At 47.5% G+C, this 26395-nt stretch overlaps 1 protein-coding gene across 3 annotated transcripts in view; it reads left to right on the forward strand.

The window, feature by feature from the left end:
• The window catches only part of Shrm (shroom), a 157768-nt gene that overhangs the window by 91193 nt on the left and 40180 nt on the right, over nt 1-26395 (forward strand). For all 3 annotated transcript variants that reach the window (XM_077404564.1, XM_077404563.1, XM_077404565.1), the window contains 6 exons: nt 17511-17888; nt 18558-18864; nt 20205-20444; nt 20586-20740; nt 20825-21679; nt 21773-23494. In XM_077404564.1, the coding sequence (XP_077260690.1) occupies nt 17511-17888; nt 18558-18864; nt 20205-20444; nt 20586-20740; nt 20825-21679; nt 21773-23494 (3657 nt within the window). The remainder of the gene's footprint in view (nt 1-17510; nt 17889-18557; nt 18865-20204; nt 20445-20585; nt 20741-20824; nt 21680-21772; nt 23495-26395) is intronic.

The following is a 26395-nucleotide window of genomic DNA, read 5'->3' on the forward strand; positions in this document are numbered from 1 at the left end:
CGAGCTCGCGCGAGTCTCATTTTTTGATACTTCCCATAATTATTATTCGCGACTGATAAGAGACGCACTGATAGAAACACGGGGCAGCAGTTTACGTACATATACGTATACGTACTGCTGCCCCGTTTTAGCAATCAAGATCGTGCACGGAATTTCAGCGTTTTGCATAGCAAAACATGTAATTTGCTCTTCCTCTCCGGTCCCCGCTTAAAGCAGTCACCTTAATCCGCTTTGTCTTTCCGAGATACGGCTCGGCGTTGTTTATGTTTCTCCGCTTTAAGTCGAAAGATTAGAGTTTCCCTTGGAGCATAAAGAGCGGGACTCTCTCTGACCTCCTGTCGTCACACCTGCGTTCCTCCCGGAAGCAGACAGGTGGGATGCAAATTATTCAATTAACGTTCAAACCTCGGGGCGCGTGGTGGTCGTTCGCGAATTACGGTATGCCGCTCTTTACAACGGCCGCTTGGCTCGCTCAGAGAGAGAAAGAGAGAGAGAGAGAGAGAGAGAGAGAGAGAGAGAGAGAGAGAGAGAGAGAGAGAGAGAGAGACAGAAAGGCGGAGAGCGATACTTTTTGAAGTGGTGGCCAGATAGCGTTGACACCTTGATTGGCAGCGCAGAGTGCGTATCGTGTCATGCACTATATGAAGAAATAATTCTATAACGATCACATCATCTATCTTACATCGTATTAGCCATCGTCGTTGCTCTCATCATCGATGGCCATCTATGACGAGATCGTTCTTTGCAAGATTCATGTTTCTCGTTCCGTGCTCGCGCGGATAACGATAATTAGCGCCGCGGCCGAGAAGATTTAAGCGCGTCGCGCACGGTGCGTTAAGGCCTATCTACATAAGACGCAGAACGCGAGTCGCAAGCACACACGCAGTCTACATGTCAACCTAACTTCTTTGTTAGATTGACATGTAGACTGTGCGTGTGTCTTGCGACTCGCGTTCTGCGTCTTATGTAGATAGGCCTTACGCCCGCGGAGAAAGTGGCGGATGCGCGAGGAAGGCATCGCGAATCGCGATGTAAACGATTCGCGGCATCTCATTTCGTCGAGCATGATTCTATCGAGTTGTATAAATCAGCGCGTTAAGCGATTTAATCGCCGATAATTAAATTACAACATACAGCGGGCAATGCCGAGTCCCGCGTTACCGTTACTCGGATCACTGGATATCTGTAATTAGTAATTGGCCGTTTAAATCCGCCGAACACACCACGGGAGTTCGAGCGACTCGGGATGCACGTTAATTTGTCACGGGCGTAAGTGATATTTATTATCGTTCTCTCTCGAGTTATTAATTGCTCGCAGCTAAGTAGCCCGTTAACGCTTCACGGCGTACAGTATCGTGGGTATAAGTTTCTTGCCCTTCGCGCCGACGCCGACGTGGAGACAAAGGCCGCCCCCTTTCTTATTCGCGAATGGACAAAGGATCGCCATGACCCTTGGCTTGTCTCTCGGACATTTCTTTAAACGTATTCAACAGAGCACAGCGACGTCTTCGCATTCCGGAACACGCACTTTCTTCGCGCATTTCAATTTTCCTACGTGCATAAACAGGCGCGAAAAGCGATGCTGTTTATCTCTCTTACTGTAACAGTAGCACGTGATAGGTGAAACGAAAAGCGACGCGTATCACTGAGTACCATACACACGTCAGTTATACGAAGATATTCGAACGCGTGCCATGAGGAGGCAGCGAGTTAAGAGCTCCGTAACAGCTCTAGGGGACGTGCATACTCGGTATAAAAGCGCGGATTATCGTACATGGATTATCGTACCTACTATCCCTATACAATCATAATGTCATCCACAGACAACAGGAAACCTTGCTGACGATATAATTTCTATCCTAAAATTTTCCCGCAAAGGATTACTCTTCGTTAATTTAGGGTCGTCTCGGGCATGACCTGAAATCTAGGCGTTAAAAAAACACGAAAAGAGAAAACATCCTCGCGCCTTTCTCATATCTTCCCCGAGAACGGCTGACAGCAGATGCAGACGGTTAACAGTATCCGACCCCCACCCCGTGTGAATTATATACGAGCGGGGCGAGCAGCGATTCACCTCCGCGACGCGCAGGTGGGTGTACATGAAGCCGAGCGACTCTTGCGCGAGCATTCACTTGCCGATCGGCGCGTATTCACGTGCGTACGCTATACACATGTGTATACATATAAGCGCGAGAACGGTTCGCCACGTTCGCCGCGTGACAGCCGTTGACAACGACGACGGGGTGGCAGCCTAACGGCACTTAGGTCCGCGAACGTTCATCTTATTCAAGAAACACTTTGGACGCGATCTCTTCTCTGTGGCGTGTGTAGGCGGGTTCAATTACCGTGGTCACCCATTTGAACTCTTGGTCCCCCGGCTTCGATTGCGGACTCGCGATAACTCGAGTTAACACGCGAGACCGGCACGGTGTTGCAGCGCTGAGACGCTGCGCCGCGCCGCGCGATGTCGCCGCGCCGTGTTTCGCTGTTTTCGCGTTGATGCAAATGCGACCGCCTTATTTATTCGCGACATTGTATGTACCGGACGCCCGAGACGCATGCAATCGGGTGGATCGTCATTTGTGCGAGTGCTCGTTTCGCGACCTTTTTTCCACGGCGCATTTCTGCGATTGTAAACCGCTCGAATCGCGGACGGCTCGTGCTTTATAGAGGCTGATAGCCCGAAACGAAAGAAATGCGCCGCGTGTCGTAATTGATTGCGCGTTCGCTATGCACGAACGTAACGACATTTACAGCGAGAAGGATGAGGACCGCGCTTTTTTCTTTCCTTTTTGCGTCGTGTATATAAGGAATATCCTGCAAAACCGCCCGAGGTTAATGACCCGGACGGAGAGGGAGAGACAGGAAGGAAGGCCACCGGCGAAAAAAGTGTCTCGATTCCGCGTACGAACCTGCACTTGTTGCGCACGATTATGCATGCATTAGGCGTATTCCGATTGCAGCCCGGTTCCAGATTGCAATCAGGTAAAGATGGATTGTTTTACTTCTGTATGAACGTAGACTCGCGATACTATCGAGTGATAAATCGATCTATCGAGTGACAAATATATCTTAGATTATCTTTTTGGTTTCTTGTCAATTGAATAAGCCACTCGATGATAATGAAACGCTCAAATTAACACACCTAGATTATAGATCACGAATCAAGATCACGAATCTGCAACTTGCAGAATACGGGCCAGTATGACTGTAGGACTGTTTATTTTGTTATCCACGCCAATGGCATTGCAGTGACGACAGAAAGCCGCGCGTTAAACAATTTATTATTATTATTTAATACATTAACATCAAGCATAACCCTGAGTTACGATAAGTTGTTCGCTGAAAGAGACAATGCGATCTCGAATGTTTTCAGTTTATAGCACCCACACTTGGGGTATCTACGCCAATGGCGGTCAAGTCGAACGAGGGCCGAAGAAGGACCGGTTCTCTCTCCGGTCGTGCGAGGTCCCTTCTACTACCCATCGGACCCCGATCCGCGGGGCCTCACGTGGCCCCCTGGGCCCCACGCTGCACCGACTCGTTCGCTCGATCCTCTCGGGCAAGTAAACTAACTTCGGGATCTCGAGAGGTTCGTTGCGAATAGCCACGAACTCGAGAGGTTTGTTGCGAGATGCTCATTACCGCGCAGCTCGTGAGATACCCGCTAAATTGGTTACGCGAAAAATATTTCTATGTCCTTGAGACATTGCAATATAGAACTCGTTTTAAAAAAGAGATATTCTCTGGAGAGAAATGAAATGCGCGAATAATTCAATATTACATCTACAGTAGCAATGAAAGAGAGATAATCTCAACTCTTCTTCTCAAAATGTAGAATTCAAAACTTATATTTATGCTAGCTTTGGCAGTGCAAGATGACAGTACAAAATTTGTATCCTAATGACAATAACTCTGTTCTATGCAAAAATTTGGAAAACATACTTATTTTACATAAACCTATAGGATACACAAAAACCGTTCAAACACTATAAAAAGCCAGAAGAAAGACAAAGGAGACGATCGGATCTCTTGTAAAGGTATAACTTTCACGATATTCGCTTATGGTAACACGAGTAACCGGCGAAATCGAGGTCACACTAGTTCTACGTCTAATTACATACCGCTTGTTTACGCAATTAGCTAATTGCGTCTGCTGGAAACCGTAATGCACCGTTAAATACCAAGTATAAAGAAAATTCCGTCGCGTCGAGGCGAGCAGCATTAGCAGCATGATGTCGCGGTAAAAGAGCATCGGCAATCGATGCTCGGCGCGATAAGGCTCTCCCGCGCCGATCGTCTCCCGCGAGATAGTTTATAAATGATTCGTCGCGATCGCCGACGTATCGCGTAATTCACTTCTCCGGATAGAGCGTGCCCGCGGCGACTCTCCTTACACCAGGGTGAATCGGCTTTCTTTGATTGCCCCCGTTCGCCATGTAGAAACGCGCCCGATCTCCGTAGGAGGTACCCTTCCGTGCCTTTTTTTTCCCAAGCCGTTCGACTTGACGCGATGGAGCACGCAAGTATATATAGTTCGATAACTCCCAGCCATAGTTACGCAGCGGGGCGATACCGATCGGTCGATACGTCATCCTCGATAACTCCCTCTTTCTTTCTTTTTCTCTTTCTGTCTCCTTCTCTTTCTCCCGATAAGGAAGTGGAGATCCCCGAGGGCGGAGAGGCGAGGCCGTCCTTCCAATTAATAAATTCACCTTGCGTCTGCGTACCCCTCCCTTCCCGCGCGCGTGTGTGTCTCCTCTTCGTACCGGACGCGGCGTAATTTAAGCCGCGACGCACAGCGGGGCGACGCGACGCAGCTTAATAGCGACCTTACTCTAGACACGTGTATAGTTGCGTGACTCCGCGTTTTCTCAAGTCGTCCGGAAGTCCCACGGCGGTGGAGCCGATCGATTTCTCGGGCGCACGCTGCGTTGTTGCGTGTCGATTAATAAGTCCGACCGAAATGTTAGCGCGCACCCGCAATACCGTCGACGCAAAAGCCTGTCGACGGAGAGGCTGAGCGTTTCTTCTCGATTCGTATGCATCGCAAACGGCAAACCGCCGAGCACCCTCGTGGCGATACTTTAAGGTATAAGCTATTAACCCGCCTAGCCGGAAAGCGGATGCCGACAAGGTCGAGCTCGCCGTGCTCCCAGGAAGACTTCTTTCCGCGTTAATTAATCAATTCCCCTCGTTTCTCGATTATATGCCGGGAGCGTTGCCAATGGCGTAACTCGGCTTATACGCTCGACGCATGCCTGGGGCATAATGATATTATTCCTACCACGATTTACCGCCCGATGCAGATAACTGACGACCAAGAACATGTATTATGCACGTTCCTCCTCAAGAAGAGGCAAATCGATTTGCCCGCTCGTTAATAAGTGTTCTGTCTCGTCACACGATTTATCAAAAAATTCTCTACTGTAACATTACATGCGTATTATTTTGGATAAGAGAATATACGTGTATATGTTCATAAATATGGATACATAGACGTTTTTTTAGGTTTACGGAGTTACAGAGTCTCAGTAAAGTAGAAGCAAATTCAATTTCTTTCCCTTTCATTCCGCGGGAAATTAAGCTTCATTATGTTACCAAATCATAGAACAAAAACTGAAAAGAGATAAAGCACATAATAATTAAAGCGATGCTTAATTATTAGTTCAATGTCAGTTTTAAACAAATGTTGGAAGTCAGCAATTACATATATCGATGCAGCGAGCAAATGATGATGGAGATATTGTCGGCCTAACAACGCTCAATCTTTTTACGGTAGTTGCACAAAAGCATGAAGTTGTGCCTAGAATTCCGATGTGTACGTGCACGCGTGTGCGTGCGATGACTTCTCTTCCCGTGCATTTATACCCGTTTCAATATTTCGCCTGTGCTCGCCAGAATCCTGCGCGCCGCCGCGCACGGAACCGATTCGCCGCCTCGATAATCGTTCGATTCTTTTCGTGTTTATCGGTACAAGAGCAGGAAGAACTCGCGCGTGATTGTGCGAATACGAATACTCCTCGGCTCCAGAGGGGCCGTTACTCCAGGAAATCGCATGCGGTACTACGCATTTGCAACGCGCGAGCGTTACGTACGCTGCGTATAGCGGCGCGCGAGTCCCTTGTAGCGTGTTGCGCCGATTCTTTCCGGCGTATTCGCGAGCGCGCGCAGGGGGCAGATAAGGCGAGCGCGATGCAACCGTGGGAGGAACGTACGGGCCCGAGATTCTTCTCGCTTGAGAGCCTTTCCACGTTTCCGCGAGGGGCTTATCCCGCGAGCGACAAGCCGCTCGTTTTCGACCGAACTGCAACGCGGCCCACGATCTCTTCCGGATGCGTCGCCGCTCGCGGTAGTCATTGCGAAAGCCCGATTACTTAATTCTTTAGTTACACAAAAGATTCCTTTAACCGCGCAAACTTATCGCGCAGTCTCGTGGCTATATCTCACACACAACACGTTTTACGTTTTACCACCTTAATTGTTTGAACGAGGAGAAGTTCTCCATTTGGTAAGAATAATTCCAAGTTCTGATGAGTGATAAATATGCACTATTTACTCATGCAAAATTAAATAGAAGATAATTAACATGAACTATTCGCGCTGTTTGATATTACATCACTTTTTTCTTGTATCTTTCTCTCTCTATATTACACAAATATGTACTACTACATTCCTGCACGTTAAGTTATCATTCGCGTATATTTATGGAAGCGCATAAAATTCGCATGCAATGAGCGTAACTATACGCCTGCGCACCGAAAGGGTTAACGCGTGAAGCCGCATAAAGAAAACGACGGATGCAAAGGTGACTCACGTGGAATGGAACGCGAACGATGAGGCAAGGAGTGCACCAGGACCGCGCAATGCACCAGTATTTAAATAACGTTCTTTTCCACTTTACGATAATGCGCTTCGCATCTGCACGGGCACGAGCGCGTATTTCACCCCGCTTTTAACATACAGTGGGCGGAAGGCGTAGATCAATGTCTCCTCTATGAGCTGCTCTCCATATAACTGTAACGGAGACCAAAAGAACCGCTGCAACCTATCCCTATGTCGTAACGAAATTTACAGACACCGAGAAATCGGCGTGTCGAATCGAGCGCTCCCCGGTGCCCCCTTTCGTTCGATATAATTACAGTGTGATTCCGCTCCATTAGCATAGTAGTTGCGCCATTTGCGCCTGACGAAAGCCTACATGATGCGCGCCTGCAGAAAACGCCGCGCCGGCCTCGCTTGCGATCGCACCGAATCAAGTCCTCTGGAAGTTATTGATTCCACATCCACGGTGCAGGGTCAACGATCTCGCCATTCGAGCCGGCGAGATCGCGATTACCGGCGGCGTGATTCGAGAAACGAATTAGAGAAATACAATGGATTATCTTGGTATCGATCGATCGAATGAGCGAACGCGTCCGTGTTCCTTTTTCCTCTTTCGAGCGCCGGAGATATATACAATCCCGTCGGTCCCCTGAAATATCTACGGGATCTCGAGAAGGGGGCAGGAGAGAAAGAGAAAAAAGAGAGAGAGGGAGGAAGAAAAGAGTGGAGAAATATGTAGATAGATAATCTTTAGTCCAACAAATAGAAGTGCGAGTCAAGAGCGCATGATAGCGCACTTGCGCCGGGATTGTGTTGTGTAAGTAATACTTGTCGATTACTCACGATAATTACTACCGTAATCGGTAAGAATAAATTGCGCATTACGGCACGTCGTTCTTTTATCCAGCCTTTGCTTTTTCGCCGATTCGCGCGCGCGCGTCTTTTGATCTCCCGCTACAGAAGTAACGGCGCGACTGCTAGGTGAAATCCAAACGGACACAAAAATCGCGCAGGGGGATTGAATCACGATCGACACCGATCGCATTTCACACGAAGTGAATCCGGGCACGGCGTTTTACACAGGTTCGTGAAATCGATTGAGATAAGATCGAAGACCCCGTCGAACTCGGAGAATCGTCTCTAGTGTGTCACGATCTTCACCGATATTTACGATCACGGCGCAAGCTGTTTCACATTGTCCACGAGAATAGCTTCTGGCGTTCTAACGGTCGCACGCTTTAACGGGCTTGCATAATTACACGCGGGTGATTGATCGATCGTCGCCGTCAATGATGTTTGATATTAATTGCTTCGATCGACGTTATAAGAAACGTTGCGTGAAAGTGCACGTTAATCAGGCGGCGTAATACGGGCTTAATGCTTCACGCGTAACGTCCACATCGTGCTGTCGAATTATGGCCCGTACTTTCAAAAAGGAACATGAACTCTCGACCGCGTCGCGGGCTATAGCGGCGGAAATTACGAGCCCCTTCGCTTGGATACGAGTGCGTGATCCGCCGTATTTCACCAATTTATCTTTTTCTCATGCTTCGCCTTTCTACTCCGTGCCATGCTTTATGTCTTCTCCCTTTTCGGGTGAATGCCTTTTATCAGCGGGGAAAGGATATTTTTAGCGATTTTGCGTCGTATGGATTTCAATAAAAGAGTGTTACACAATTTTGCAATTATTGACTAATGATCATCAATCAATGACTGCAACGATAAACTTTTTTAGTGTCGGATACGATTCACATGGAGATGCTCGATGATTTTTTCTATAAATAAATAATATCTAACGCGTACATATATATGTATACCGACGATATCGAGAGCTGCTAGTAAATTGCAAAGACTCGACATGAAGAGAGAGACAATGAGAAAGTTATAAGCGGAGAATCTCACGGACGCAGGCTCTCATTATTGTCATCGGGATGTTGACTTTTCCGTAAGTTTTTCCAACGCGGTCGATATCCTTGTTTGAAATAATTTTATCTTCTGTCTGCATCGCGTCGCGCAAAACAAGTGAAAGCGGTTTTCCCTCATCGACTTTCGGCCCATCAAATCTTGCATGTGGATCCTATCATTGACTCCTGTGCGAACGTGCGATAGGCTAACGCATTCGGTTATGCTAATTCAAATCGACCGGCCGAAATGATTGCGGCAAAAGAGGGATTGGATTCGCCTCATTACCATAAAATGACGATCTGACGGATGGGAAAATTGATTAGCGTATAGACATGTCGAAGCGTGTGCCAGGCTTACCGCCGCGGCGCCGTGGCGGGTGTTTTCCTGCCTTCTCCGAATGAATAATGTTTCTCCGATTATTATGTTAGTTTTGTTAGCGATGTTACGAGACCGACAATACCCCGTAGCAACATTAGATTAATTGAATGGAAGGACGCGAACGAAAAGCGTAATCGATTACCGCGCGATTATATATCGTGCGCTATCACGTGCGTTTGATATCCGGGATCTTTGTTAACGTACACCCCGACTTGACTTTGAGCAGACATTGGATTCACGTAATAAATATCAGCATCTATATCAACCGCTGCATCCAGCAGAACACATCATCTCCCGTAAGAATCGTAATACGTCAACGTCAATTGTCGACGTTATTAGTATCGATAACTATCAGCAGTTCGTGCCTGCGAACGTTTGAACAGATATACAGATTTTGATATCTGTATCGGTGGTAACATCGGAAGGATTGTACGCGAAAGTCCTGATATATCAAGATTCGCTGAAGGGGAGCGGGAGGATAATTTTCTCGTAAATCCGCCGTTAGAGCCGAGGAGTCCTGTGGCATTCCTCAAAGCGCGGATAAGCCATATCTCACGCAGCTGGATCTGTCCTCCGCTGCCATATAGATTGTGAATTAGTAGCGAGGATTCTTTCGCCGTGGCCTCATCTACGGCCAATCGACTACCTACTCGTCCACTTCGCGAGAACACGAGGCAAGACATCGTCCGGGTATTCACTGGCGCGCGAGCAGCCTGATACATGACACGCGATGCAGCACCGTACTCGGATATACCGCGGCATCGAATAGAAGATATACGGCACGCGCGAACGTTGTACGAATAACGATTTACACCGCGGCGCTAAACGAGGCTGCGACGTAACGATCAATTTCGCATATCCTCCGCTTACTAACGGCCGCAAATCAGGCGCTCCTCAAGGGGTATCTATATTCGACATACTTCCACGCTGGCAAAAATAAATTATGGCTGTATAGACATAGACCGGTAATTAAGCAGCGCATAAAGTATTGGGGCATTTATCACGAGACCGGGAGGGAAGAGAGCGTAGGGAGAGGAGACCTCGCTAATATCGAGATATGGAAAGCGCTTGCGAGCGCGGCCATGGGATGAGAAGCGAATTTCTCATCCGTGCGTCCTACGCCAGTGAGGCTGCACCACTTCTGAAGGCGTGCAGGGCGTGCTTCGAGAGAGATGCTCGTATACGGCCTGTATTTTCAGCGCGACACGCCGGTACCGTCGATGGCTACCGTTGGAATCGAGACGGCGCGGCGAGAGCGAGAGAGAGAGGCGCTACGTGCAGCGACGGGCCCACGCGAGAGATGCGAATATTGCGAATCCGCCGCCAACGCGGACACGCGCGTTCCGTAAAAGCCGGATCACACACAATTCTGGCCGCCGGGGAAAAGAATCGGAGTCGGCTCCGGATTTCCATGAGCGGCCCACGAGATGCCAGCGAGTGGCTTCTGTTGTCCCGCCCTGGTTCACACCTTCCACGTAGCGCTCTACCTTCTCTTGCCCCCTTGCCCTCGTCTACCTTCCTTTACATTTACACATCCTCCGGCCTTCCACCTTCCATTCGCCGGCCTCGCGCACTCATTCGCCCGCTCGCGTGTGCCAGCCTCGCATCGAATTTACCGCTTCGCGCTGCCTCGAGAGAACCAGACAGTTCGGCGATAAGCCACGTACAGCGTCGTATGTCTCCTCCACATTCTACGATCGGTTGAAATTCTTCTGCATTCCCCATCAAGTTCTTTTCCTTTCCCCGGACCAGATATCAGGAAATATCGACGCGATACAAGACAACCTACGCGGGTTTCGCTGACCTTCATTGTTCCCCGAGTGGCCGTTGGCCATAATTCCCATTACTGACATTTCGCGAGTCTTTTCTCGTACCGGTTTTTTACGGAAAATTCTCTTTTGAATCAGACAATGTAATAAAGTCTAAGATTTTACGAATTAAATTTTTCAGATCCTCTAACAGAAAAATAAAACTGTATCTATCAGGGCTTCATAATTAACACTGAGCCCGTTCAAACATGTAGTAAAGTAAAAAGATAAAATTTTACTCGTATCTTTTGATAATTAATAATTTTTGACGAAATTGCACGTGGTATAGCACGTCATCAGGCTGCGAATTTACATCTCCGAGTCACGCTGGACGAGGTCCAACCCGATTTCTAAAAGCCTTCCTCGTATGGCAGATTGTTCTCCGGAATTACGTGTACACGGGTACCCAAGTCAACGAACTCAACGTGCATTAATTACATGATGTAACGCTTTCGACCCCACTACGAATTCACTCGTGTGTACCTTCTCTTTCTATTCTTAGCTGAAAACCAAAAGAGAGCACCGCTTCTCTTTTTCTTCGATTTTAGCAACTCTCCGCGACTCGCTTTTTTTTCTCATTGAGACCACCTTAGCAATGAACGTCAGCAAAGCGGAACATTGGAACGTAACATACTTTCGTGTGCACGCACATTCGTCAATGTGGAAACAATAAATAATACCCTTTGCAGGTTACAGTATATGGTTATTAGGTTTTACCGAGCATAAAAGTACGTATTTACGAATTAGGTAACAAGATATCCCGTACACGTATCCACTCGCTAGTAACATAATAACTGGCTGATAAAATACGACCGCCCATGCTGAGAAAATCAGGCACGTTTAAGATAAGAAGTTATCTGTTTTGAGCCCGTAGTTCCAAATTCATTAATATTCCCAGCAAAATTATTTTACCAATAAGTTAATAGAGTCATAAGCTAACGGTACATATATATTTCACATAAGTGACGGCGCGCATAATAGATGAAAATTGTTTCAATTCTCTAAGCTACAACGTAGTTATTAAATCACATCTCGCAACGCATTCCGAGATGCGTTCCCACTATGCGAGCGTAGACCATCGCTAATCATAAAGAGTATATGTTTTACGCTCTGTTCGCTGGTAATTGTCGCGCGTGAGACTCTCGCTCTCGTGCTTGTCGGCGGGAAATTAAAGGGGAATATCGAGGTGACAATCTTTCTTCCTCTATAAACGTCAGTCTTATTTACTCGCGTGCTCGTGGAAAATGAATTCCGGCAAATTTATCACGGTGCAACTCGACGTCACGATGATACCATCGTCAATGATACCCTCACATTTATTTACATATATTATAAAAATATTTTGGCTCTACAGTTTATTCATTTCCGAGCCTATCCATTTCAAGGCAATGGATTATAATATATCAGTTCATTTGTAATATATTTTTATATTCTTAATCTTTAATGTGTGTTTTTTAAGATACAGACCACTTTACCGCTACATTAATTATCATTTTAAATAAAAATTTTGATACGTCTAATAATTGTTATAAAAAGACTGTTCTTGATTCTTTTACAACATCTCATTTCTCCTACGTGCATTTTATTAACGTTTGTAACATAAGTTTTACAAATCCATTGCCTTGATGATATTGAAATAAAAAAATCACTCACCGGGCCGATGCGCAACAGCGGAGTTATAAGCTGCAACGCTGCGTCGATCTGTTAACACAGAAATATTTTTACATTAAAAACAGCGTCCAAGATAATCAAAATTTCAAGTAAATAATTATTATCGCGCCCGTTAAATTTTTAAAACGTTTAAACGAATATCTGATTTTAAAATGTTAATGCGAGAAACAATCGCGGCCGCCGCAAGCGGCCGCATATTTCCGCATTAACTCGTTCGCATAATAAATCCGCGAAAAATCGTGGCAAGTATGATATTACGACCGTGCGAATAAGAGAGAGACGCGACGTTCGCGACGTAATACGTAATATCTCTTTCTCGCATGTATATGCCGGAGATCGAACTCCGTTACTCCGAAATTGCGCCGGAACCCGGAGTTAAACATCGAAAGTGGCGAAATTCGCCACGGGACAGCAAAATAATAAACGAATTACTCACCCCACGGTCGCTCCGCCGTCGCCCGATGCCTCCCAGGCCCCCGCCTCCTCTGCTCGGTCCTCCTTCGTTGTCGCATCTCCGTCGGCGCACTCACTCGCGACTCGCGACGCGACGCGAGCCGCGACTCATTCACGAGCCAAAATCGACGATATCGTCGCTTATGATCGCGCGACACTTTGCACGGCACTCCCGGTATCAATCTCGCGACGCGGCGCGTACTTTCTTACACGGCGACGGAAGAATTACGTCGGCGAAGCTACGAACGAAGCTGTACGATCCGCGATCCGCTCGACGCCCATCGGCCATCGGCCCGTGACGTCGTCCCGCAGGTATTGGTATATAGACGCTACATGGCGGAGAGAATTTCGTAAATCGCGCGCCCAACTTCACTCGCCACAGGAGCAACCGTCGCGAGAACGCTATATATACTTGCTGCTTGGTCAGGGCTGCGTTCGAAAACTTATTCACTCGGGTGCACGCACCAGCGTCGTTCTGTCCTTGTTTCAGTTTTTGGTAAATAACGAAGATAGAATCACACACAAATGCAATATTAAATCATCGATTTATGAATATTCACATATGCGTGTCTATCCGCCACGATCGCCAAAACACGATTAAAACGAGATTAAACGTACGACGTTAACAGAGACTCTGATCGTAGTGATCGTGTAATTAAACACGTCGTGGCGTTACTCAATTTAGGGTGCGCGGTGCGCTCGTATTCTTTATCCGTATTCTGAAAACGACGGCAGCTTTCATCCCGTAGCCGAAGAACGATCGATATACGCGAGTCAAGTTGACGGGTTGAGAAAAGCGAGATACCGATCGAAAGTCAATATACATTACCGAATGCGACATACCTCGGTATCCGTTTGAATTCCTCGAAACGCATGTATTTAATGAACACATTTCGATATACCATAGTTTTTCTAAACCGTCGGACCCGGCAATTTATGTATTATTCAGCGCTGTATTCCGAAAATCCGAAATTCCCGAGAACAGCGGGAGCGCGGAGAGTGCGGAGACGCGGCGCCGCGCCAACGCGAGAGGTGGGAATGGAAGGGGACCGACACGGTGCGCCGCGTTCGATGTGCGTAGTCAGCCTACCTCCCCTCCATCCCCACCACTCGTGCATCCCCACCCCTCGTGTTGCCGCGCGCGCCGCGTCAACAGCCGGCAGCCCGGGCAGCCCTCGTTTTGGTACTTGGTTTTGCATCTTGCACTTGCATCGTTCATCGTTGTTCCGACTTTTATACGCGCATGCGCATGACGTGAGATCGCGACGCGCTAGCATCTAGCATGCGCCTTCGCCTTTCGTCGTCGTCTATTCCTCCCAATTCCTCTCCTCCGTTCTTCCTCCGTTCCGTTCGCTTCTACGAACCGCGCGACGCGCGTGCGAGTGCGAATGCGCCTCACGACCGCGGAAAACAGGCGCGTATAACACGTATAAGTGCGTCAGTGAATGCACGCACGTAAACGTCGCGAACAAGCGTCGGCGTACTTATATCCACCGACGCGTTTTCATCAGATCGCAAGAATTGAAGTAGATTGAAGACGCGTCTCGTCGATCCGCGATGATCCTTGCAAGTCGTGCCGTGATTTTTGTCTACGCTCTTCTGTCTCTGGCTGCGGTCCACTTGACGTTACAAATGCTTCCAAGTATTTCTCTTTTCCTTTCTTTGAATGAAGAAAGAAGAAGAAGAAGAACGCTTCAAAGCATTTGTAGCGTCAAGTGGACCACAGCCTCTGTCTCCTTTTTCCCTTCGGCCCGCAAGCATTTGCGGAATCACCAAAATCGGCGAGTCGTTCCTTCGCCACATTGTTGCAATTTGCAGTAATAATGATCACTCACGCGGCGTATTCCCGTTGGCGGTCGATGTCGGAAATTATACGCTGCGCCGGTGTGGCGTGCACGAAAAGAATAATGCGGGAGTCGCGCATCAGCAGCAACCGATAACTCGTATATACGAGACGTAAAGAAAAAGAGAGAGATAGTCAACGTGGGCGCGCATGATGTTTGTTGGAAGCGGTATATGTATATATGAGCTCCTTGCTCCGACGACGGCGACGAAGCGCCAAGCGGTAATTGAATCGCGGCGGCTTCCTATCGCGGAAGTCTCTATCGCGATTCATTTCGTTATAAAATCCAATATATCGAGCGTGGCACACTAACCTACAATTCGTGCGAGGGAAACGTGTTCGCGCGAATCGAGAGACGAGAAATGGACTCTCCGATTCGAGAAAATATTGGAATATAGTGGCGTTTATCGCGCGTCATTGGGAATTTTCTCTCATGCATTTGTTTCGTCTCTCGTTTCTCATTATGCGAAACGCGAGAAACCGCGACGCCGACGGTCGACACGCCCACCGTTACAAAACCCAATTTAACGCACGCTAGCTATCGATAGCTTCACCGGCTTCACGTTCAATTGATTAGTGGGGAAAATAGATTTCGCTAATCAGGCTGTTACGCGTACATTGTACGTTACAAGGCGGATATCGTGTTTTGCGGGTTATTTTGAGATACGGTCATGTACGAGTCACAGAATTACGCGCAAGAATTACTTACAACTTACAACCGTCTATATGGTTTATTGTGCCAACCTAACCTAACCTGATTGCGGCCGCGCGCGACGGCCGGTGCGCATAGTTAATAAATCCGCTACTTGCGCGCTATTGTAGTTCGACTTAACTACCTGCCAGATATTTTAAGAAATATCGATTATTATTCCCGTACCATGGTGTACTTTCGCTTATTACGAAACCGCTCCGCGCTCCAGTATTTAACGATCGCCTACGTGCCGGCGTGCGGGACTGCGGGCGTCCTAGCGCGGGCAGCGCGGCTAGCGCTCGTGACGAATGGTCTCCGGGTAAGTACTAAGTACGCGTTGCGTGCCGTTGAGACTTCTCTTGCAATTAGGAATCATCGCTGAGCGAAGTCGGAAACTTTCGTAGGTCGCCGTGGGTAAAAATCGGCAATGCCCGCGCCCGCGTGGTGCCCACTGCCCACTGCCTCGGGGGGGGGGGCAGTCGATTTCAGGACGTTTCGTCGCACGTCGCACGTAAGATCACGAAATTTTACCTAACCTAACCATCGGCATTCTCGGCCTCGCGACGAGATGGTCTTCTCGCTCGCCGCTTGCAGATTTTTTCTTCTGCTTCTTGTACCTCACGTAACACGCAAGATACCGTGGGAAAACGACGCGGAAACGTTTTGATCGAGATGAAACAACGTTGTTAATATTTGACCTGAAAATGGAATTAATCATATGTCATGGAGAATATCGTGCGGTACGTATAAACACTTGTGACTCTTTCGATCTCAAAAGGCTTGAATTGCTGGCGAGAAAAGAATTCATTATTTTTGACAATTTAAATATTGGCCACCCATATCCCTTTTAACGTTAATTTAAAAGCGTTATTGGAAATCGTTCCGGGAAGAGATATTCACAGGCGTTTTATAATTCATTTAAATGAGCCAAAGTGCTTTCCGCGCGCGTAATTTATGATTAATCGACGACGATTTAAATTTAATTGCAGAACAGATCAAAACCTGCTCGGTGAAAAGTTAAACGTATTCCTACCTGGTGATATCTTCCGTGTTGCAGATATGCGATCGTTTCTATTTTACTTTTTGGCATCCGTGTTCCTCCGTTAAAAGCTGTCATCATTCACGCGCTCCGGAGACCCCTGACTCGGAAATAGCGTTATCTATCAGTCTCATCGATCATCCGGAGTGTGCCTCTGTTAACGCGACTCATTACTCCACTGTCGCCCGAGAGTTAAATGCCACGTACGCGTGTCTCCAAACTCGCCCAAAGATTATATAACTGTCCAGTCGTAAGACGTTTTCCTCGGATTTTATTTTATAACCGATAGCATTAAGCCCCTACAATCTCGCACCTATTACCAGATAATGTAAGTTTTCCTGCGAACAAAGTGAGATTGGTACGACGTTGCTCGTACATCTACGATAATCGCGATCGTTTACACTGCTAAAGAAACATTCGCGATGATGTATCGCATAATGTCGAAAAATTCACGTTGAGTCCCGATCGTGGAAAAGCACAAGGGTTGAAACCGGTATAATTTCCATGAGCTCAATTAGCTGGCGAGAAATATGTTTGCCGTACGCTAATCACATTACATTTACATTTTGTGCAGAGGTATAAACATAATTTTTCTATGTTCTTATCTCGAAATCTAGATGCGTCAATATCCTGAAAAAGGAGGAATCGTTGCGCGCAGCATTATGATTTGTTAGTAACACGGGAGATTAAATCGTTCGATTGATAAAATGTTCACGTATAACATTTAATTTGCATGCACGCGTGCTACCTCATAAATATGTGAAAACGCTGCGCCCGATTCTGTTACACTTACGCGACGCTTAATCGCTTAATCTACTCTATGCGACCGTCTATAATCGCGAGATTTTATCTCAAGGGGACGTCGAAGCTCACGATTTTAATTTTCTGCCCACTTAGGTGTATCCCGGATGGCGGGGACGTCGGTTACACGATGACGGAGTTGCAACCGTCGCCGCCAGGATATCGCGTCCAGGATGAGGCCCCAGGCCCACCTTCCTGTTCCCCGGGGTCCTACAAGTACGCGAGCCACGGCCACGGGAGCGAGGCTGCCAATTTCAAGAGTGCCACGTCGTATTCTCAGGAAGGCTATGGCCTTAAGCAGAGTCCGCCTCGGTCGGTGGCTCCTAACGAATATTACCGTCGCAGAAACGACGGGCGTAGGTCCGGCACGGAGAACGATCGCGAGGGTGGCAACGGCGGTAAGAAGGCCGCCGCGGTTACCGGTTACAACGATGGTCACAAGAAGAATACTCCGGGCTATAAAAACGACTGCGGGTACGTGCTCGCGATTACGTGAGCGCTTTTTTTTCTCTCGACGTTCGTTCACGCAACGTTCTTTTCCTGCTACTTTTTCTGTTTTCTCTCTTTCTCGATCTTGCCCGACGCGAATTATCGAGCAATGATTATCCAGCAACCGTATAAAATAGATTATTGATATAAAATCATTTAATTTGAGTACTGTAATAATAAGATTACTTATAGAATAATAGGATAAGGATAAGACTTCCGTCACAAAAGATTTATTTGATGCGAACGTGTCAGTGTATAGAAGGATCTTAGTTTTTTTTTAAAGCGAACGGTATATTGTCGAGAAAATAATAACCGCGGAACGCGCAACATCAGAGAAATGCCGCGATTACCGTATAAGTTACGCCGAACTCGTCGACAGTACCATAAATTATGCAGTCCGCACACGCCTGGTAATAAAGTGGTTCAATGACATCGCGCGCAGAAGCGCCGCAGTCGAGAGTGCCGTATTACGAGTGATTCATTGGGCGAGGCGCTAATAAACAGACGATTTTGCGTTCGCGCATAATTGTTTCCACGTAGGGAGGACGTTGCGTCACGCGTGCTATTTCTGCTCTCTCTCTCCGGCTGTAGCGGAGCGTAATGTGCACTGGCCACTTTAATCGCGACGTTTCCCATATTCGTTTGTCCCATTAGGAGGATCTTGGAGTCCCTTGGATTCACGCTCCCTCTTAATGAGAGAGACGAAGCTTCGCCACCACCGACGCCGCCAGTTAGGGATGCCTCCAGCCTCAAGGGCGTCTGTTACGGCCCCGGGCACGAGAAGTATCCTTCGTGGCCGAGCGCACCCGAGCGACACTCCGACGAGGATATCCATAGCTCCGGGCACAGCGGCTCTCATCGCTCCAAGTCCTGGACCGATCACACCAACTATCCGAAGGAGAAGCCAGCCCAGTACACCAGACCACACACGAAGAGGCCCAATCCCGCATTCACGCAGCAGGTAAGCTTGTAAAGCCCTCTTCATTTTCCGCAAAACAGTCGTTACGCCGCGTCGCTTATGCAATCCGAACGTGGACCGTACATTTGCATGGCAACGTAATGCCGTGATTTACTATTAATTGGATACATAAAAGATATTGCACGCAAGCACACGCGATTTCAATTCCTGTTACTTTTGTAGACTTTACTATTAAATGTTAATACTCATTTGCTACGCACTGTAAAGAGAATAAATTTTACAATAATTAATCGCGACGATTAATAGGAACGGATATCACATTACGCTAATAACGTATAATTATATACGGATGGATAAATGAAATGATCTTGTTATAACTTTTAGCGATTAAATTACATTTATAAGATATTTTTAACTTCTGCCATTCACGCGATTTGCATCAGTCCGAGTTTTCTATAGAAATCTTTCCTGCCGTAGCTCAGAATTCGCTGTGTCAGCCGTTCTCGATTGTCTTGCCGATTGCAAAATCGAGTCTCGTTTACATGACACCAAAGTACCTCGGCGGTATAAACAAGTCACGAGGCAACGGAGCTTATCGGAACACTTTCCTCATGTTTTCAAACGATTTACAAAGTTTCACGTCGACACCATCCACGTGTTTAATAATTAAGGGGGCTTATATCCGGGCGAGCATGCCGTATTAAGAATCGGGATCACCTCGGGGCAAGACCTTGGTGTACATATCGTGCTGCGCCCTAAAACGGCGTACGCAATTAATCTCCCACACCCGCACCCTCCTTTCTCTCGGTGACATAATCGTCGGCGTGCTACTGGCTTTCTCAGAAGTAGGCCGTGGTATTTCGATGGTCCGACCCGCATTACGCCGTAAATTTCGGTACGTACCAGCAGCTCCCGGTCAGGCGAGGAGAAGACAGCGGGCTAAAAAAACAGAGGAGGATGCTAAAGTTAGTCCAAGTTCCCTTTTTTTTTCGTTGACCGTGAAGTTTTATTAGACTGGCGCAATTTCTATTTCAGAACGCACGCAATTAGCTCCCTGCTGATGTATTTTAAGATCGAGACCTTTTTATTATTTCTCTCGTCGAGGAAACGCGAGTGCGAATTATACATATAAGATCGTGAATCGTAGAATACCTCGGCTGAAAGCTAATCGTTAAGCGCATAACTGGTATATATGTATTTTTAGTGCACAAACTCGATTTTTAAACGCGAGCATTTATATAAGATGTACTTTATTAATCGTTTTATTTTCAATTTTACTCACATTACGAATGTGAACTTCGAAATAAAAATTACTTTGGCAAGTGTTACTTTCCAAGTACATTTATGATTTTATATTACACTGCAAAAATTGAATATTGCAGTTGAAGACGGTAATGGAGCGTTGCGAGAAGATCCCAGCCGAGACTTACGAGTCACGCAACAGAAGTAGCGTTGAAGAGGAGCCGAGACTGTGGCCGCGCGTGGATCGCGAAGGTAAAGCTTTGGGAGATGCGGAATACGTGGTACCATCGCCACCGGAACGGGAACAGCAGTCTCAGACTTTGAGTCACGTTGATCTGGAGGCTTATGTAAGAGGCTACCAAGACCCTCAGGTGCCCCAGGTAAGAGAATTTAAGCGAATAACATCTCAAGCCGAATAAATATTCCAAGAATTCAACGAAAAAAAAAAACACATAATGCTTAACGACTGCGGATATTATTTCTTTTTGCTGTTTGATTTGATTTTGAATTTATTTATTTAGGTGGACCTCTATCGCGAAACCACCTTGACACAAGCGGGTCTTGAGGAATATACGAGAGTGCAACATTCTCAACAGGCGAGCTACGCGCAATCTGAAGGATATCACAGTTATGTATCCAGCGTGGATTCTACGACGAACACGCCGTTTCTCGACAGGTAAGATTGTCTTTACACATCGTCTTATGAACATCGTCTACACCACGCGATGTCTTTGTAATGAGAGATTGCTCCTTTTATCAGATTGAGGAGAGACAGCGAGGCGGTAGCACAAAGGCCTGCGACGTCTTGGGAAGATACCTCGCGAGAGGGTAGAGACAGCGTAGTGACTACGTCTAGTGGTAGCGCCTCTAGCAGCGAGACTTTAAAATGGCATGGCTCGATGTCGGATGTCAGCGTATCAAGCGGTATGCCTCCTCGTCAAGCGGTATCGGATCGATGGCATCATGGATCCATGTCAGACGTTAGTAGCGTAAACGGAGGGATTCAAACTCAAAAACCCAACAACGGTTGTCACGAGAAATGGCAGAGTTCCATGAGCGACGTCAGTACGTCCGGAATAGGCACGCCGGCGAAAGGGAGGCACAGCCTCGACAAATGGCAGTCTTCGATGAACGACCGAAACAAGCAGAAACAAGGTAGACCCAGCTTGCCAGCGGTGATCGGTCACTGCACGACGTCCGCATCGATTAGTGATATCTGCCAAACATCGGCGATTCGAGACAGCAAGTGGCAGGAATCCAATCTCGACGATGATTCGCTGAATGATAGATCACAAGCGAATCAGTGGGACAATTCGAGCAGACTCGAGAATGATAAATACACTCAACCTATGCCACAAAGCCCTACACGCCAGCAAGTTGGAGCGGCGAGTCCGCAGAGTTCCGAAAATTGGAATCCTATACACGGATCGATGTCCGACGTGAGTCAAACTAACGGAATTCAATGTAGCAAGCAGCTAATCGCTCACAGCGCTAGGGTGCAGACTCCTCAACGGCATCATTCGGAAAGCGTGCTGTACTTGGATCGCGAACGTAGCAAACGAAAACTTTATCCAGTCAGTACAACGCAGCCGCAGGAATCCACGCAATCTTCAAGGTATATTGATAAATACATTTTTCTACAATTATTATACTTCTATGTAATAATTCGAATTATTAACTACATCATGTGTAACATTTCTTTTTCCAGAATGACCTTAAGTTCACCGCCACAACCACAGCTTTCGGTAGCTGAACGCATCAATGAATTAGAAAAGCAGCAACAGCAGCAACAAATGCGTTACACTTATTTGGATCCCGAGAAACGTCACAGGGTGTCCGATCCTACTCTGAAAGCGATTCAAAAGAAAGCGTTGTTGTCTTATTACGAGAGACATCATCAAGCATCTTGGCGATCGGAACCCCAGTTGGCACAAGGCTCTGCACCAGCTCCTCAGAGTCCTCAAAGTCCACCGCCGCAGCCTCCCCCTCGACCGAGACCATCCTCATCCCGAAGAGCTAGTTCAGCGTCAGATTACGCCAGCGGTACTTGGAGGGAAAACGTTAGCAGAACTCAGAATCAAGGAAACAACGACTTGCCAAGCCCTAAGCATCAACATAGCAACAGTTGCAGCAGTCTCTCCACGGATTTATTGGGCCCTGTGATAGTCGGACCGGCCATATCGATAGACGACTGGGTGCCCGAGAGGCCGCCTAAAAAGCCACACCTGAGAAATGCTTACAACGAACGCATACCCAGTCCCGACTTGCCGCCACCGTCGCCGCCGACGGTCACGGAGAGCGAGGTCCACGATTGCGACGATCCATTGCCGCCTCCACCACCCGAACTCAGCGACGATTGTTTTACGGAGCGTAAATCTAACAACATTCACCACCAGACGGAGGAAACGGCAAAGATCAATCGTGAAAGGTCATGCGAACGACACAAGTCGGAAAGACATTCCATAAAAAGATCGAAACACAGCGCCAAGAGAGATCACGATAAGCCCACTGGCAAATCCTCCCCGAATTCGACGAAAACGGGCGTGCAGGAACAGGAACAGCATCATTTCGTGAAATCCGCGGCGCTGAAACACGTGGATTCCGAAATGGTACTGGAGAACGGAGTCTCGGCCGGCTTTGCCACGCACAGGATGGTAGTTACGGGACGCTCGAGTTTGAGATATCCTTCTACTCAGAAACTTATGGTGAACGGGAAGATAGCGCCGACGAGGAGAATATCTGAGGAGAGATCTTATTCAACCAGACCTCCGGCGCAACTCCCTGATCTCATATCGCAAAGATACAGCGATTCCGGGAATCAGAGACCCGCCCCGCAAGTTCCGGTAGAGCCGAGGATCATTCGGCAGGAATCGATGCGAGTTGACGGGACGCGCGTCGACGCGTCCGGTTTATTGCGAAACGATTCCGGCCAGAAATTAGAATCTTCTTCAGGTCAGAGACCGCAGCCTCAAGTCCCTAAAAACGCGGATAAGAATGCCACCACGAATTCATCCTCGAGACCGAATTATCTGCCAGTGACGGAGGTCGCGAAGAGTCCATCCAAATACCTGAAGAGCGGAAATCACAGTTTCTCCATTAGCAGCCCGGTGAAAACGGGATATGAAGCCAGTTCGAAGTTGTTCCCCTCGGAGTCAAGCCCGCAGAAATATCACGAACCCCCGAAATACGTTCCTAATCATCACCAACGTCCTAACGACGTGACACAGAGGACTACGCACGGTTACTACGCACTACCACCAAAGTACGTTGATATACCTAAGCAGAAACCTCAGCCTCAATGTCCAACGGAGAAGTACGGCACGGATTCTCCTAGTTCGCCGCCACCGCCTTTGGCACCGCGACAGAACACATCCGGTAGGAAGTCTTTGCCGCCTCCACCGAGACCTGCACCTCCGCACTCTCACCAAGGGTAAGTTTGATTGCATAATTTGTCTACATTCGCTCAACATCGTTCTTTCTATCAATTACATGCCACATTTATTGATCAACTATCATTTATCACCAGTTAACCAATTACAAACAGTCGCGCGGTTGTGCTTAACGGTAAACCAAACTTCTCGTTATTTTAATTTCTCGAGACCATGATAACGATCACCATTAATGGTACCATCAGGGTTTATTTTTACTATCAGAACTTGTTAGTCTTTGGAGACACGAGCCCATGATTTTTTTTTCCATGCCGCTCATTCCGTGATTATCAATTATTAAAGGTCTCGAGCAGGTTAAAGCTTTTGTTGCTGAAATGGCATCGCGTAATTTAAGATACGGGCACACGCGATCCCGTAATTGCAATGTAATTGAATGGTAAATAGCCGCCTCCGTTGTCAGATACAGTATCATCATTATAATCCATGTGCCCGCGATGTCCCGCCATCTCGCTTATCCCACGATCGATCAATTGAATTAGAGGTAACTGTAAGTACACCTTACTCTCGGTATGGCTTGTGTGAGGCTCGATAGATCGTCCGGAAATCCGAAGCGCCGCGCAACCGATCTTGAAAACCCGTAGAGCGTTTCTTACGCGTATCAATCAACAACCACGCACAATCTGAAATCATTCGTCGCGTCAACATAATTTGTAACTTGTTGGCTCATCTCGCTCCCTTGACATAAATAGGTTCTATATAATTTTCCGTAATTACTGTTTTTTTGTTCGAATGAGAACAAAACATATAATTAACAGAACGGTACGATGAAGCATCATATCAGAGAGAGCAATACGAATGTTAATGCATGTATGTTTAATACACAAAGTATTTTATGTGTTCGAATCACATACTTGTAGTATAATTTCTTTTACACAACTAGTTTACAAACCATTTGCGCTTCATGTTATCCAAGCCGTATAAAATCCTGATATAGAACATAGAACATTTATAACCGTAAGAGCGCCATCGCGACGTGAATTATGTCATTAGAAAACTTAATAGCCACATCCACGTTCTCATAAAGCAGAGTTGTAAAACGTTGTCTATCACCGGTATGGAAATCGAAGGAAGAAGGCTAACGAGATGCCGAACGAAAGAGACACCAGTTTTTGTAAGCTCTCCCACTGGTGTCGCAAACTCGTAAACCCCCATCAAGGATCGCGATATCCGTCACTGACAGTTCGGCGAACTCGGATTACCCGGGGTTATTAATTATTTTCTCGTTCGTTCGCTCGAGCGAATCGCATACATTACCATGAGATTATCATTGCAAATCTAACGGTACCCATATCCAGGCTGATTTACGAGCGTGTGACTTTCCCTGAATTACGTGCAGCGCGACTCTTAAATGACACAGAGACGCGTTACGAGCAATTCTCTCCGTACCTCCCGGCCCGGACGACGATGGCGGCATACCGAACGCATAAGATTTACTTGTCGAGGTGTATATAACCATCAGTTCGCGCGGGATCGGTATATGCCGATCCGCCGAGAGACCGGTGTCTCGCGAAAGAGAGAGAATCATGTTTCTCTTGTGTGCAAAGTAAGGTCGCAAACCATATAATCTATATGTGCTTTTGCGAGAACGTAGAAAAGTCACGCTCGTTGATACATTATTAAATTCCGACATGTGCGACGTCGAGCGCATTCTTGAAAGGCGAGAAGTCGGGCAAGGACGATTTCGCGCGGCGCGAGTAATTGTATATGAAAAGCAGATCACACACACAGGACGCTTCGCGAGCCACCGGAGGAGCGATGATAATGCGCGAAGCGCGCTCTGTGACCCGATACCTCTTTATTCATCGATCCATGATTTTTCGGGCTACGGAGCACGCGAGAGACTATTGAAAATCTTAAACGATTCGCGCGCGAGAATGGTGGGGCACTGGCGCGGCGCCGACAGAAAACGCCACCGCGGTAGGAGAGTCCGAACGAGGTCCGAACAATCGGCCGATAATTATTGCACGCCGAGCCGAAGGTTCTGCCCGGTTTTCCAGTTCCCGATACAGGATGTCGGCTCGATCTCACGGAGCGATAACTCTTTTCACCTTTCTTTTGTTTCCTCCTCGCTCTGATTGGGTGACTATACCTGCAACGCACGAGCGACGGTACCGACCAACTACCCGATACGCACTCCAGCTAAGATGTTCCGATGAACCTCACGACACGGTTCGACGAACGGGCATTTGACTTGCGCCCGACCTTCGACAGGAAGAGGAGATTACCTGGCGCAGAAGAGCGCCAGAACCGTTACCCAGAGACGTTTCTCTCTTTCTCCCTGCACTTTCTTTTTCCTTCCAGCGACCGCGTTAGATATTCGAGAGCGCAACGGTTTAACCTTTCGAATAAACCAACCTACGAGGCAGAAATGTCAGAAAAAAGGTTACCGCGGTGCCACCACGGGCGTGTTGGCCTGTTCGTCGGTGCTCGATCATGTTATTCCCCAAGCGCCGGCAGCGCTGAGATGACGAGGTGCGGCGCCACGAATACGCCTCACGAACCCTGACAGTGATCTCATATTTATTGTCCACGTCGAAACGATGTATCTCGCGCGACATTTTCATTAATTGCGCAAATTTTATAACCTTCGTCGCATAACGAGAGTTTCGAAATCGCACAGCTTCGCACGGCGCGCCATGGCAATTCTTAAGCCTGATGTGAAATTGAGTGGCGATAAACGCCTTTTTTGCTCGCATTCAAAGTCAACGGGAATGCGTCGTTTATAAAAACGCTCTCCCGCTCCTTTAATTGCGATTCAGATTTATGCAAGAGGCGCGGACGTCCTCTCTTTTTTCTCTGTTCTCCGGCCGATAGTCGGGAGTTACGTGGCGACCCGCAGCGTTATCGCTAATCCTCGTTACGCGAAACACGAGTCGCCGAGT

The sequence above is a fragment of the Temnothorax americanus genome, unplaced genomic scaffold (genome assembly GCF_048541705.1).
Source record: "Temnothorax americanus isolate GAGA-0224 unplaced genomic scaffold, ASM4854170v1 Scaffold19, whole genome shotgun sequence".
NCBI classification, from domain to species: Eukaryota; Metazoa; Arthropoda; class Insecta; order Hymenoptera; family Formicidae; genus Temnothorax; species Temnothorax americanus.